Source organism: Hypanus sabinus, chromosome 28 (genome assembly GCF_030144855.1).
Source record: "Hypanus sabinus isolate sHypSab1 chromosome 28, sHypSab1.hap1, whole genome shotgun sequence".
Classification (NCBI taxonomy): Eukaryota; Metazoa; Chordata; class Chondrichthyes; order Myliobatiformes; family Dasyatidae; genus Hypanus; species Hypanus sabinus.
Window position 1 is genome coordinate 33,170,229 of NC_082733.1, and position 13,646 is coordinate 33,183,874.

The 13,646-nt window shown below is 44.6% G+C and overlaps 1 protein-coding gene across 1 annotated transcript in view; it reads left to right on the plus strand.

Annotated features, from left to right (window-relative positions):
- rlbp1b (retinaldehyde binding protein 1b) overlaps nt 1–7,408 on the plus strand; it is a 72,724-nt gene extending 65,316 nt beyond the window's left edge. The window contains exons 6-8 of the mRNA XM_059952479.1: nt 1,046–1,204; nt 2,035–2,145; nt 6,830–7,408. Coding sequence (XP_059808462.1) covers nt 1,046–1,204; nt 2,035–2,145; nt 6,830–6,982 — 423 coding nt within the window. The 3' untranslated portion in view covers nt 6,983–7,408. The remainder of the gene's footprint in view (nt 1–1,045; nt 1,205–2,034; nt 2,146–6,829) is intronic.
- The last annotated feature ends 6,238 nt before the right edge of the window (nt 7,409–13,646 follow it).

Here is a 13,646-nt window from a genome sequence, read left to right on the forward strand (position 1 = left end):
TCAGATAAGAAATAGTTTGGGAGAACCACTGAAATGTAGTAGGAGGATTTACTTCTTTCCAGTTTTGAAAAATGGCTGATTCTCAGCATTGAGCATTGGAAGATTATCTGGCAAACACGAGGAAATCTGCAGATGCAGGAAATTCAAGCAACATGCACAAAATGCTGGTGGAACACAGCAAGCCAGGCAGCATATATAGGGAGAAGCACTGTCGATGTTTCCAGCCAAGACCCTTAGTCAGGACTAACTGAAAGGAAAGACAGAAAGAGATTTGAAAGTAGGAGGGGGAGCAGGAAATCCGAAATGATAGGAGAATACCGGAGGGGCTGGGGTGAAGCTGAGAGCCAGAAAAGTGATTGGCAAAAGGGATACAGAGCTGGAGAAGGGAGAGGATCATGGGACGGGAGGCCTAGGGAGAATGAAAGAAGGAGATGGAGAACAGGCAGAGTGATGTGCAGAGAGAGAGAGAAAAAAATGGGGGGGGGGAACTAAATATATCAGGGATGGGGTAAGAAGGGGAGGAGGGGCATTAACTGAAGTTAGAGAAGTCAATGTCATCAGGTTGGAGGCTACCCAGCCAGTATACAAGGTGTTGTTCCTCCAACCTGAGTGTAGCTTCATCTTGACAGTAGAGGCCATGGACAGATAGATTATCTGACTCTGAATGACATTGTTCTCCTTTTGCTCTGCCCTCCCCCCCATTAATCATGCACATTATCAACAGGGATTACTTAATAGGAGTAGAAATCCCAGGTATATCCTTCCCGTTTCTAATTGTAGTATGTCCCACATGAACCAAGCACAAATCACATGACTCAGGGAAGAGCAGTGCTCAATGTTTTCAGTGTTAGATTGGTTGGTTATCCAACCATCAGAGGTCATCCCCATTCTTCCATTCCAACGTACAATGATCAAGCGGAGGAATCTCAGTGCTGGTACCATTTTGTGCAGTACCTCAGTGAGCTTTACTGAAAGAACTTTCGTTTCAGAGAGCTGAACCATAAAAATGACTGGGTGTGACGTGAGCTGCTCTCTTTCTCGTCAGATCCTACGCGCTTACTGTGTGATCCTGGAGAGACTTCTTGAGAACGAGGAGACGCAGATCAATGGATTTTGCATCATCGAAAATTTTAAGGGATTTACGATGCAACAAGCATCTGGTATTAAAACCTCAGAACTCAAGAAAATGGTGGACATGCTTCAGGTGAGCATCAGAAGCAATGACGAGGGTTTAAAGATTACATTAACTTTAATCGTTACACGTGCTTTGAAGCATACAGTGAACAGCATCATTTGCATCAAATCAGATCAGTGAGAATGTGCCAGGCTACCTGCAAGTGTCACCATGCTTCCAGCACCAACATAGCATGCCCACAACTCACTAACCTTAACTGTATGTCTTTGGATTGTGGGAGGAAACCCATGTCATCACAGGAAGAAACGTACAAATTCTTTACAGACGTTGGCGGGGATCGAAACACATTGCTGGCATTGTAAAGTGTTTGTGCTAACCAGTACACTATTGTGCCGCACCCCTGTGAGGGGTTTGTGTTGGAAATTGTAAGTGCATTTATTATCTTTTAATTTCCTTTTAAAGGAATTTAAAAGTTCCTTTTATTTTGACTTATTGGGTGGCAGGATGGAGATACGTCTCTACCAAAGGAGGTGTAAGGCACTCCTTCCCTCTGCTAGACTGCAGGTCACCCTTGGGCAAGGTGTAGCACCTGTTTAGATCCACTTTCTATGAAACTAAAGGAATATTACAAGATCTATTGTAGTAAGAGCTTACCAGGTAGACAAGGACGTTCTCAAAGTTAAAAAGCTATAACATCCCCACCAGTTCCTGGGAATCTCTTGCCATCATAAATTCAAAATGAGGAAGCAGCATTCAGGATAGCACTGAAAGCCTTGAGTCCATTGGTCAGGATTACAGAGAGTAAACAGCAGAAGATGACACCTTCTCCCAGACTAGATATACATCAGACAAGAAAATGGAGAGGAGTTTAATAGTTTGACGTCTGTTTCTCTTTCTAGGACTCCTTCCCTGCTCGGTTTAAAGCCGTACACTTCATCCATCAGCCTTGGTATTTCACCACCACCTACAACATGGTCAAGCCTTTCCTGAAGGGAAAACTTCTGGAGAGGGTAAGTACATGACAAGAGAGATTGTTCCTCTAACCCAGGGGTCAGCAACCTTTACCACTGAAAGAGCCACTTGGACCCGTTTCCCACAGAAAAGAAAACACTGGGAGCCGCAAAACCCGTTTGACATTTAAAATGAAATAACACTGCATACAACGTTTTGTTTTGCCTTTATGCTATGTATAAACAAACTATAATGTGTTGCATTTATGAAATTGATGAACTCCTGCAGAGAAAACGAAATTACATTTCTGCATGCAACAAAAACATTTTGACCTCCGAAAAAAAGACGTTCGGTTGAAGGTTACTTTTAAGTAAAATACTCAACGTCTATTTGAGTCCTTCTTGTATTTATGAAAAACGCCAAACTTAAATTTGCCGCCAGCAGCAAACCAAAAATAACGTCAGCCAGCTGTCAACCTGAAAAATAAAAGGACTATTTCACTGAACATTGAAAACATATGAATATACGTAAAATAATAGGCAATTAAAATATTTATCATACTTGTTCAGGTTGACTCACACCTGACAATGCAGTCGTATTCAGTAGGGATGGATCGATGCTTAGGGGAGTGACCGGGAAGGATAATGTGTTTTTTTCCTCTCTGAACTCACAGAAGTGTTTCCCAAATGATGTTTACATTGCGATGATTGCAGAATGTAAATACTCCGAATTTATCATGTCGTGACCTTGTTTGAACTCTCTCAAATTGGGGAAGTGAGACAATGTGCCTGTCTGTAAATCTCTGGCAAGCAACGTCAACTTGCGCTCGAATGCCAAAACATCCTCCAACATGTGCAGGGCTGTACGTCCTTACCCCTGAAGAGCTGTGTTCAGCGTGTTCAGGTGCGCTGTCATGTCTACCATGAAGTGTAGCTTTTCCAGCCACTCTGGCTGTTCCAGCTCAGGAAAGGTGAGCCCTTTGCTGCCCAGGAAAGTTTTCACTTCTTCCAGACACGCGACAAAGCGTTTCAGCACCTCCCCTCTGGACAGCCAGCGATAAAAACACGTTGTAGCGGTGTGCTACACGCAGTCAGTAAACTGCAGTCAAAGATAGCTTTATTCAAACTAAACAGCCTTGCTTTTAAGCCTCCCTCAACCCGCCCCCCATGGGCGCGGATGCTGCAAAAGACACGTACTCACAAACCCCCGTAGGCTATCTCCCTTAGCCTGAACGCTGGCTAATTGTGAGCCGGTTCGGATGTGTCAAGAAATGGGTCGCCACAACGTCTTATTTAGATTGTACAAGATCACCATAATACATTTCAAAAACTAACAAACTAACATAAAATACATTTTAATTAAATACTGACCATGTAGCGGTGTGCGACACGCAGCGCTAAAATTACGTCACGGAGTCGGTAACTGCAGTCGAAGGAAAAAACTTTATTCGAAATCTTCAGCCTCACTTTTAAGCCTCCCTCAACCTGCCCCCCATGGCGCAGAGGCGCCAAAGCTCTGTGCTCGCAAACCCCCGTAGGCTATCTAATTGTGAGTCGGTTCGGATGTGCCAGGAAAAGGGTCGCCACAACCAATTATTTCCCAAAGCAACAGGGAGCCGCAGCACAGACGTAAAAGAGCCACATGTGGCTCCGGAGCCGCGGGTTGCCGACCCCCGCTCTAACCGATTGTTCTCACTGAAATCCCAACTAAGATTTGTTCCGTAATGCTCTGTGCATACATTTTTTAGATACCCCATGCAATTCTCAGCTCTGAATGCAGAAATTGCTCATGCACATATTGAAAGATGAAAAAGAAAGACAGAATTTCTTTGTTTGTTGCATGTACATTGAAACTTATGGCAAAATGTGTTGTTTGCATCAATGACCGCACAGGTCTGAGAAACTGTGTTGGGCTGCCTGCAAATGTTGCCACGCTTCTGGTGCCAACATAGCATGCCCACAACTCACTGACCCTAACCCACATGTCTTTGGAATGTGGGTAGGAACTGGAGTACCTGGGGTCAAACCACACGGTCGTGGGGAGAATATACAAACCCTTTACAGACAGCAATTGAACACTGATTGGTGATGAAATGGTAAGGACAAAAGCAGCAAAATCTTATCAATTCTTATGGACATACCAAAGGAACTATCCTCTCCACAAGCATCATGGGTCAGTATGGCAGCTGCCCCGACCAAAGCAATGAGAAATTGCAGAGAGCTGTGAATGCATCTATTCCATCACAGAGACCAAAGGTTCAAAGAACATTTATTATTGAAGTGTGTATACAGAACACAGCTCTGAGTTTTGTCCTCCAGCAGGCAGCCATGAAACAAAGAAACACCACGGAACCCGTTCAAGAAAACATCAAACACCCAATGCGTGAACAACTTGCACAAACGGTCGAAAGCAAGTGAACAACGTATAGAATATCAGACGTTAAACCGTGAGCTGAGAATTCAGTTTAGGTCAGTTCAGTGTCGTGCCCCCTGAAGGACGCAGAGTCATTCTTTGCCAAAGCACCCCAATCCACATCGATCACCGCGGTCAAACCACTCAAAAACCGCAAAAGAAAAGAGCAGCTGGAATCCAGAGAAACATCCAAAATGAACCTCAAAGTCCTCAAAAAAATGATTCCACAACCTTGTTGATCAATCCTTGAAATGTGAATCCCAAGGTTCCTGCACTTTCTTCTGAGAGCAGCCAGTGTGAGGGAGAGGAAGAGCAGTCGAATGCAGGCAGATGGCACCAAATACCCACCCGTCCTCTGCTCTCATCCTCATTGATTTCAACCTTGATCAACCCCTGAATCGGAGAGAAGCAATGGAGTTGATCGTGGGCTCAGGCCCTGTCTCGAGGCTTCCAGGCCTCCGGGCCGCACACTCCACTCCAAACCTCACTGAAACCCCTTGAAGAGAACAAAGCACCAGACCACTCAATCGGCGCAAGAGCACAGCATCAAACTGTAAATCATGGGTTCTAATTGCATGCAGCTTAGTAGTAGAAAGAAGATTTGAAAAAAAAGATGAAGTAGTAAAAGAAGCAGCTTCATGAACTGTCTGCAGAACATCGCCTTTGGCTGCATTGTTCTTTGGTGCCATCTTGGAGCCTCCCCTCCATTGACTTTGACTTTGCCTGCACTTCGAGAAAGCAACCAAAAAAATCAATGACTCTTCCCACACCACTCATTCTTTCTCCTCTCCCATTGGGCAAAAGACACAAAAGCCAGACACCCTAATCTGACCTCTAACTCCCCCACATCCCTGTCCCTACACCCTAATCTGACCTCTAACTCCCCTTTCTGAACCCAAAATCATCCCTAAGAATTTAAAAAATAACAGCTGAGTCTGAAGTCATTGACATTGTCCTTTGAAAGATTCCATTAGACTAGTGAATGTTAAACAAATGGTCTGCTATAATACAGGTACCTGACATGCAAAATGAAGCTAATGGTGAGGTAGAGCTGGAAGATAAACTGTATTTCCATGATTTTGCTGTGAGGGTGTTCTGGTCAGATCATGAGAAATAGAGAATACAAGTCAATAAAGAATATACTCCCAGACTCTACTCCTCAAACCCTCTTATGCGAACCATTCTTTCCCTTGAATCAACAGACTTATAATATTTCCTTAAAAATCAAATAAGGCTGTCACTATCTCTCTTGTACAAACACAGGGCTGACAATGCTTTTGATTAGCAGCCTGTTTCCGCCTGGCTACAACAGAATTTAATCTTAAAACCAAGTGTGATATGTCATGGGGGTCACATGATTGGGCAGATAGGAAAATTTGCGATAAATTCCCCATGCACTGAGAGAGCCAGGGAGGGACAGAGGTGTCAAATAGTGTATATACATATCTTGATGTCTCTTGTGTGAAGATCCTGCTTGGCTCGTACCAATAGATTGGCTCAGTCAGAGAGAAGAAGGGAACTAACTGAGCCATGACTGTGTTAAATGACGGGGTACGCCTAAGAGGCCTGGTGGCCAACTATTACTCCTATTTCCTTGTGTTCCTGTGTTGAGAATTTTTCATGTTTTCTCCCCAGCAGAGTCTGTCCATCCGACCTGCCCCCTGAATCGTGTCACAGACCCACTCACACCACTGGATCTTGGCCTGGTTTGTTTCCTCACAACAACCCACACCGGGCAACCCCCACAAGACTGGTACGAGGTTTCCACACAAAGTACATCTCATGAATCCCATGCCCGTCTCTCTTTAGGAAAAACATTCAGCGTAGGTTTTAAGCAACAGACACACACATACACACAGAACGCTGGAGGAACCCAGTGTATCAGGCAGCATCTGTGAAGGTAGATAAATAGTCAGGACATGCCAAATGATAAAACAACAACAATACAGCAAACCTTTCCTCCCTCCTTCCCACCCACCCAAGTACATACACAGTCCTCTAACCCCCATCCTCCAGTGGACTCATGGATTCACAGAAATTGGGCTTCCAACGTCCCCTGTGGACACACTCAAGGTTCACGCCACTGTGCCTCGACTTCTGGACATCCAATAGACCTTTGGGCTTTGATCTTCAGGACACTTCTCTGAGCCAATCATTTGGAAGAGAGTCAGTGCTTGAGGGCGGGAGTGGGGTGATAGTCTGTCCTGATGACCTCTGCCAATTATTTGCACTTGAGATCTAATATTGATGAGACCGCAATTTCTGCAAAAATATAGCTTTGGTAGCAACAAATTATTTATAGCAATGAATAATTGTCAATATTTCTTCCAGGTGTATGTCCACGGTGAGGAGCTGGAAGATTTCTTTAAGGAGATTGATATTGATATTCTCCCAGAGGATTTTGGAGGGAATCAACCCAAATATGATGGCAAAATAATTGCTGAGAAAATCTTTGGTGCTGAGTCAGAAGATACTACCCTTTAATTATTGGTGAATTGCATTGAAGAAAGCCTTAGATAGGGAAGGGGCTGGGGGAGCTGTTTGCAGTCTAGTTACCACAGCAGCTTGGTTTTCAAAGAACAAATAAACCTGCAGATGCTGGATATTTGGAATAATTGCAGAAAGTGGTGGAGATGCCCAATAGGACAGGCAGCATCTGTAGAGAGTGGAACAGTTAACATTTCAGGTCAGCGACCCTCCATCAGGTGACTAATTAAAGATAACTAATGGAATATTAACTGCATTTTTCCTCCCCACAAATGCTAAATGATCTGTGGGATTTTCTTTCAAAATTGTCCAGGCAAAGCATTGCACCATATACAATGACCACTCGTGAAATCTCCCTATATAAATGTGATTTGATGGCAGGCTGTAACTGTTTTGTTTTGTAACTTCAAAACATTAAACTAATTCAAAGGAAGATGCAGAGAGTCCAAAAATTGCTTTGTCTTTCCTTTTAGAGAGGCTCACATGTATCAGGTGGAAGCATGATGTGTGCAATTGAAGTATTGTTACATATAACCCACAATGAATTATTTAAATGAACAAGAATACTTAAACAGTATATAGGCAAGATTACTCAAATATTATTGAACACGCAACAGTAGCTACCACAAAGCTAGTTCATCCTTTGTCATTGCAATTAAAATAAGCAAATATGAGAATTTTTATGAAGAGTAAAATGCAGTTCCACTGGTTGGAAGATTGGAGTACACTGTGCATCATCTCGTACGTCTTTGCAGATTTTTTGATCACCTTGCATGTACAGTTGGTTGGTTGGCCACTGTATATGATGACGACAGATTTGTGCAGTTCCTCTTATGATGTGAACAACACAAAGAAACCTGTGCGGGAGAGTTCTTAAATTGGAGAAGCTATTGCACTGGGGCAGTTCCACTCTCTCAGCCTCAGAAGTCTGGGTCCCGCGGTATGAGCAGTCACAATTGTGGTCTTCCTTGGTTGCACTGGAAGACCATGACTTATTGCTGAGCCATGCAATCTGCTTTGCTCTCCTCGAAACATTGCAGAACTGCCTTTCCGGCCGTTGGACCTCACTGTTGATCTCATCTGCGTAATCCACCAGAGCTAGCTTTGCATGCTAGGACAGACATGGTCCTATTTCACCAGGCTATGAGGCCACTGACTACCCTCAACTGGTTTAGCCTCCCTGTCAAAGTAGTGTGGCCAATGTCACATGCAAACAGCTACCTGGAGCCACAGGTGAGAGCTGAGGGTCCGGTGTGCACTTTCGGATCCTGATGCTTTTTGATGTCCAAAGGTTCATTGGAAGTCAAGAATGAGGCACAAAACTTGTTGCTTACAGCCATTTTACTAGGCGCTATGACAGCAAAGAAACTTGTCGAGAGAAATAAAGAGCAGACTAAAAAGTAGTCGCAGTCTTCTGACAGCAGACTAGAGATAAGAGAAATTCCATTGATCACAGTTAACCAATAAAATAGCCAGATTCAAGTAATATGACATCACTGAAACCGTGATGTTTCCAAAGAAATACAGAAACAACTTCACTGCAGGAACTGCAAAATACAGACGTATACAAAGACAAATGACAATTCTGCAGTCCAATCCAATGAGTGAGCGAGCTGCCCCAGAATGGCCATCACTACCCCTCCATTTTGCTTCAGCTCTGATCAAGTCAGTCACAGCAGCTTGGGTGGGTGAAAGAAAGGTTCTGCCACTGTTCAGGGACTCGCCAGTGGCAACCATTTATTACTGAGGTGAGGTTGCAAAACTGGCTGGCACAAAACAGAAATTATACCTATTTTACTTGGCCTACAGCTTTCAGAGACCGAGTTCCAGGACGGATTGCCTCTACATAATGCAAATACCTTAATCAAAAAGCAAACAGGAGGAAATCTGCAGGTGCTAGAAATTCAAACAACGCAGCAGGCCAGGCAGCATCTATAGGGAGAAGCGCTGTCGACGTTTCCGGCCGAGGCCCTTTGTCAGGACCTTAATCAAAGATTGATTGACAAGCAAATTCCTTATAATATTAAACATTTTCTTTCAATCGCAAAGGTAGAACACAGAACATTACAGCACAATACAGGCCCATTATGTTCTTCGGGAACCATGACCTTCTCCAAGATCAATCTAACCCGTCCCTCCCACATACCCCTCCATTTTTCTTCCATCCATCTACCTAAGAGTCTTTTATAAGTCCCTAATATAGCTGCTCCTCCCACCACTTCTGGCAGCTCGTTCCACACACCCACCACTCTCTGTGTAAAAACCCTACCTCTGACATCCCTCCCGATATTTTCCTCCAAACACCTTAAAGTTCTTCCCCTCATATTAGTCCTGATATATAGCCATATGGAAGGAGGTTTTAAGAGAAAACACAAAGTAAAAATGCAGCTGTTGTCCAGATCAGTGACTGAGTGGGTGTATTGTTTGTTCAGTCTGAGTGACTACCAGGGAAAGATGTTCACTACAGACGTCCCCCAGGTAAAGAAAGGATTCTGCTTTTATCCATAAATTGATTTTGTCCTTAAATCGGAAAATACACAAAAATCACTCAATATGGAATCCTTATCTCCACAGTATTGTAATGAATGGTGTCAAAGGTCAGAAAGAACAATTCCTAAAGGTGCAGAGAGCAGAGAAGCTAGTTCTGCCATTCATAGCAATGAACAGATGTCAGACTTAAGCAACACACACACAAAGTGCTGGAAGAATTCAGCAGGTCGGGCAGCATCTATGGAGATGAACAAACAGTTGATCTTTCAGGCCGAGACCCTTCCTCAAGATTGGAAAGAAAGGGGGAAAATGCCAGAATAAAAAGGTTGTGGGAGGGGGAGGAGGAGGATAGTTAAAAGGTGACAGGTGAAGCCAGGTGGGTGGGAAACATCAAGTGGTGGAGAAGAAGGAATCTGATCAGAGAGGAGAATGGACTGTAGGAGAAAGGGGCCCGGGGAAAGTGATAGGCAGGCGAGAAGAGGTAGAAGGTCAGAGTGGAGAATAGAGGAAGGCTGGGCGGGGCGGAGTTTGTTTGCTAGGAGGAATCGAAACTCATGCCTTCAAGTTGGAGGCTACCCGGATGGAATAGAATGTGTTACACCTCCACCCAGAGGGTGGCCTCATCATGGCACAAAAGGAGGCCATGGACCGACATGTCGGAACAGGAATGGAAAACGGAGTTAAATTGTTTGGCCACTGGGAACTCCACTTTTGGCAGATGGAGCAGAGGTGCTCGACAAAGCGATCCCCCAATTTGGATGTATATTACTTATGAATTTAGTAATATAATGGAGCTCCTTTGTGTATAGGGGTGTCGTTAACATTGAGCTCAATGCTGACTGGCAACTCCTGCGAGCCTGCTGGTACCAAACTGCATCAGTCTCTGCCATTCCTTTGGGTTCTCAGATGCATGGAGAGGGGGAGTTTGCTACGTGGGCAACAGCTTGCCCTCCATATCGTACTGCCCAGGCCTGCATATATGGACAACTAGGAAGTAATATCCACAGTCAACTCTGACCAACGGAGACCCTCACTTCACCTTTGTAGGTAGGGGTGTCCTTAAACAGGGCACTCGTGACCTGGAGATGGTGTAAAAGAAGCTTGCATCAGATGTTTAGAATGCTTAAGCTCAGGCACATTTTACTCAAACGGAAGGTTCCTCCTTCCAACACCCCATAAAATAAAGTAACACCATTTACCTTTGGGAAGATTATGGCATTAATTGCTCATTGTTAACCACATGACTGAGTGGTTGACTGTAGTTGCTGCATGTAAACGTGCTCCAGTGATGAGGGTTCGAACTTTACACATTCTCCCCAGTGACCACAAGGAATTTCTTCCTGACACAACATCCATCCTGCATCCCAAAGACAAGGGGTAATTTCCAGTAGGCCAATTGCCTACTGAAAATTACCCCTTAGTGTAAATAAATCATAATCATAGGGGCATGTGAGAAAGAAATTGCCTCTGGGGCATAGGGGATATGGAAATAACGGTATTGCGCTACCTGGACCAAATAGCCTCCTCCTGTGTTGTAATAAATAAGGCAGATCAGAAGACAGTGAAAGGCATTGGAAATACAGAGAGGAAAGAAATACCCTTCTCCAAAAGATGTTCATTTACAAACTTTAACGTTACTACAACCTGACAATTTTTCACAGTGATTTTAACTGGGTGCATGCTATTTGCATTGCAAAACTTCAAAGGATTATGGCAGGATTTAAACTACTTAACTACGGCGTGGTCACACTCTCACACGCTGTTGTCATGCTGTGTTTGGAAGCAGTGGTTTAGGACTATTAGCTTTTTATGTGAGGGGAGAGACTGTGAATTTCCTTGGGGACTGCCCTGCTTTGACACTGTAACCTTGAAGAGAGTTAAAGGGAAACCTGTTTACAGAGTTTCTGACCACTACTATTCTGGGAGTGTAGAAGTGTTGGAACAAGGTGATGGGAGAGTGTAATACACAAGCTAATAATGTGTTTTATGATTTACATTACTGATGATAGTGGATCAAAACTGGGCTATGATAGTGGTTGAGTATGCAATAGTTCCAGCAACTAAGTACCTTATAAATTCATTTTACAAACATTTAGAAATTTCTAATCCAGAAGGGCAATCTTACTGTAATTGAAAGAAGTTCGCTTAGTGTTTTCTGCTTATATAGAATATAAAATGGAGCCACTTAATAAGCACATTTAAGATCATCCTAAGGGACTTCCACCAAATGGGACCTCACTGAATAAAATCTGACACTGAATGACAAAAGCGATTTTAGGCTACGTGACAAAATGTTGGATAGACAGGTGGATTTGATTAGTGGATGGGATGGCGTACAGGGACAAGAAGGTTGAGGGATGAAATTCCAGAACTCAGGGCGTAGACAAAGACATCAGTGTCTTTGATGGGATAAAGCCTCCAGACATTAATGCCACAAGAAAAGCCCCTCAGATGGTCTTCAAAATGCCTTCAAATCATTTTTATCTGCTGTGACAGAATGATTTTAATTTGGGGCCAAGCATTTTCTAGAAAACATCTCCTGCAGATTGTTCAGCGGCCAGACCTGGGCCACATTGATTAGCGCTCACCGTTGGGTCAAATCTTCAAACTTGGACCAATAGTTGCCCAGAAATGACAAATTAAAGTTCACAGAAAGTCACAGTAAGGTTGTCTTCAGCAGAGAGCTCTCCTGAAAGATGCACTAATGTTGCACTGAGCTATGAGCCCAGTCCATAAAGAAGCAGCTATTTTACTGGAGTGATAGGGTGGGTAGGTAGGGGTTGGTATTGTGTGTTCTCAGAATCCCAAGGCAGACGGGGACAAATATAAAAAGGAGATCCTCGTACCGTATCCATCCTGTGATCTGTTCGTTCCTGCACACGTGCAGGGCACCATGGTAGCTTGCGGTTAGCGTGACGCTATTACAGCTCGGGGCATGGGAGTTCGGAGTTCAATCTGGTATGGAGTCTTACGTCCTCCTTGTGGCGTGCATGGGTTTTCTCAAGGAGTTCCAGTTTCCTCCCACAATTGGTCATTGTAAAGTGCCCCATGGTTAGGCTAGGGTTAAATTGGGGCTTGCCGGGTGGCGCAGCTCGAAGGGCATGAAGGGCCTGTTCTGCACTATAACACCAAGTCTGAGTCTCTGAACCCTCAAACAGTGAGGAAGATGCCAGGAATGAAAGAGTTAATGTACAAAGAGCGTTTGATGGCTCTGAACCTGTACTTTGAGTTCAGAAAAATGAAGGGAGGTCTCAATAAAGCCTACTGAATATTGAAAGGTCTAGATAGAGTGGATGTGGAGAGGGTGTTACCTGTAGTGGGGGAACCTTGGACCAGAGGACACAGATAGAGTGGATGTGGAGAGGGTGTTTCCTATAGTGGGGGAGTCTAGGACCAGAGGACACAGATAGAGTGGATGTGGAGAGGGTGTTTCCTGTAGTGGGGGAGTCTGGGACCAGAGGACACAGATAGAGTGGATGTGGAGAGGGTGTTTCCTGTAGTGGGGGAGTCTAGGACCAGAGGACACAGATAGAGTGGATGTGGAGAGGGTGTTTCCTGTAGTGGGGGAACCTTGGACCAGAGGACACAGATAGAGTGGATGTGGAGAGGGTGTTTCCTGTAGTGGGGGAACCTTGGACCAGAGGACACAGATAGAGTGGATGTGGAGAGGGTGTTTCCTATAGTGGGGGAGTCTAGGACCAGAGGACACAGATAGAGTGGATGTGGAGAGGGTGTTTCCTGTAGTGGGGGAGTCTAGGACCAGAGGACACAGATAGAGTGGATGTGGAGAGGATGTTTCCTATAGTGGGGGAGTCTAGGATCAGAGAACACAGATAGAGTAGGTGTGGAGAGGATGTTTCCTATAGTGGGGGAGTCTGGGACCAGAGGACACAGATAGAGTGGATGTGGAGAGGATGTTTCCTATAGTGGGGGAGTCTGGGACCAGAAGACACAGATAGACTGGATGTGGAGAGGGTGTTTCCTGTAGTGGGGAAGTCTAGGACCAGAGGACACAGATAGAGTGGATGTGGAGAGGGTGTTTCCTGTAGTGGGGGAACCTTGGACCAGAGGACACAGATAGAGTGGATGTGGAGAGGGTGTTTCCTGTAGTGGGGGAACCTTGGACCAGAGGACACAGATAGAGTGGATGTGGAGAGGGTGTTTCCTGTAG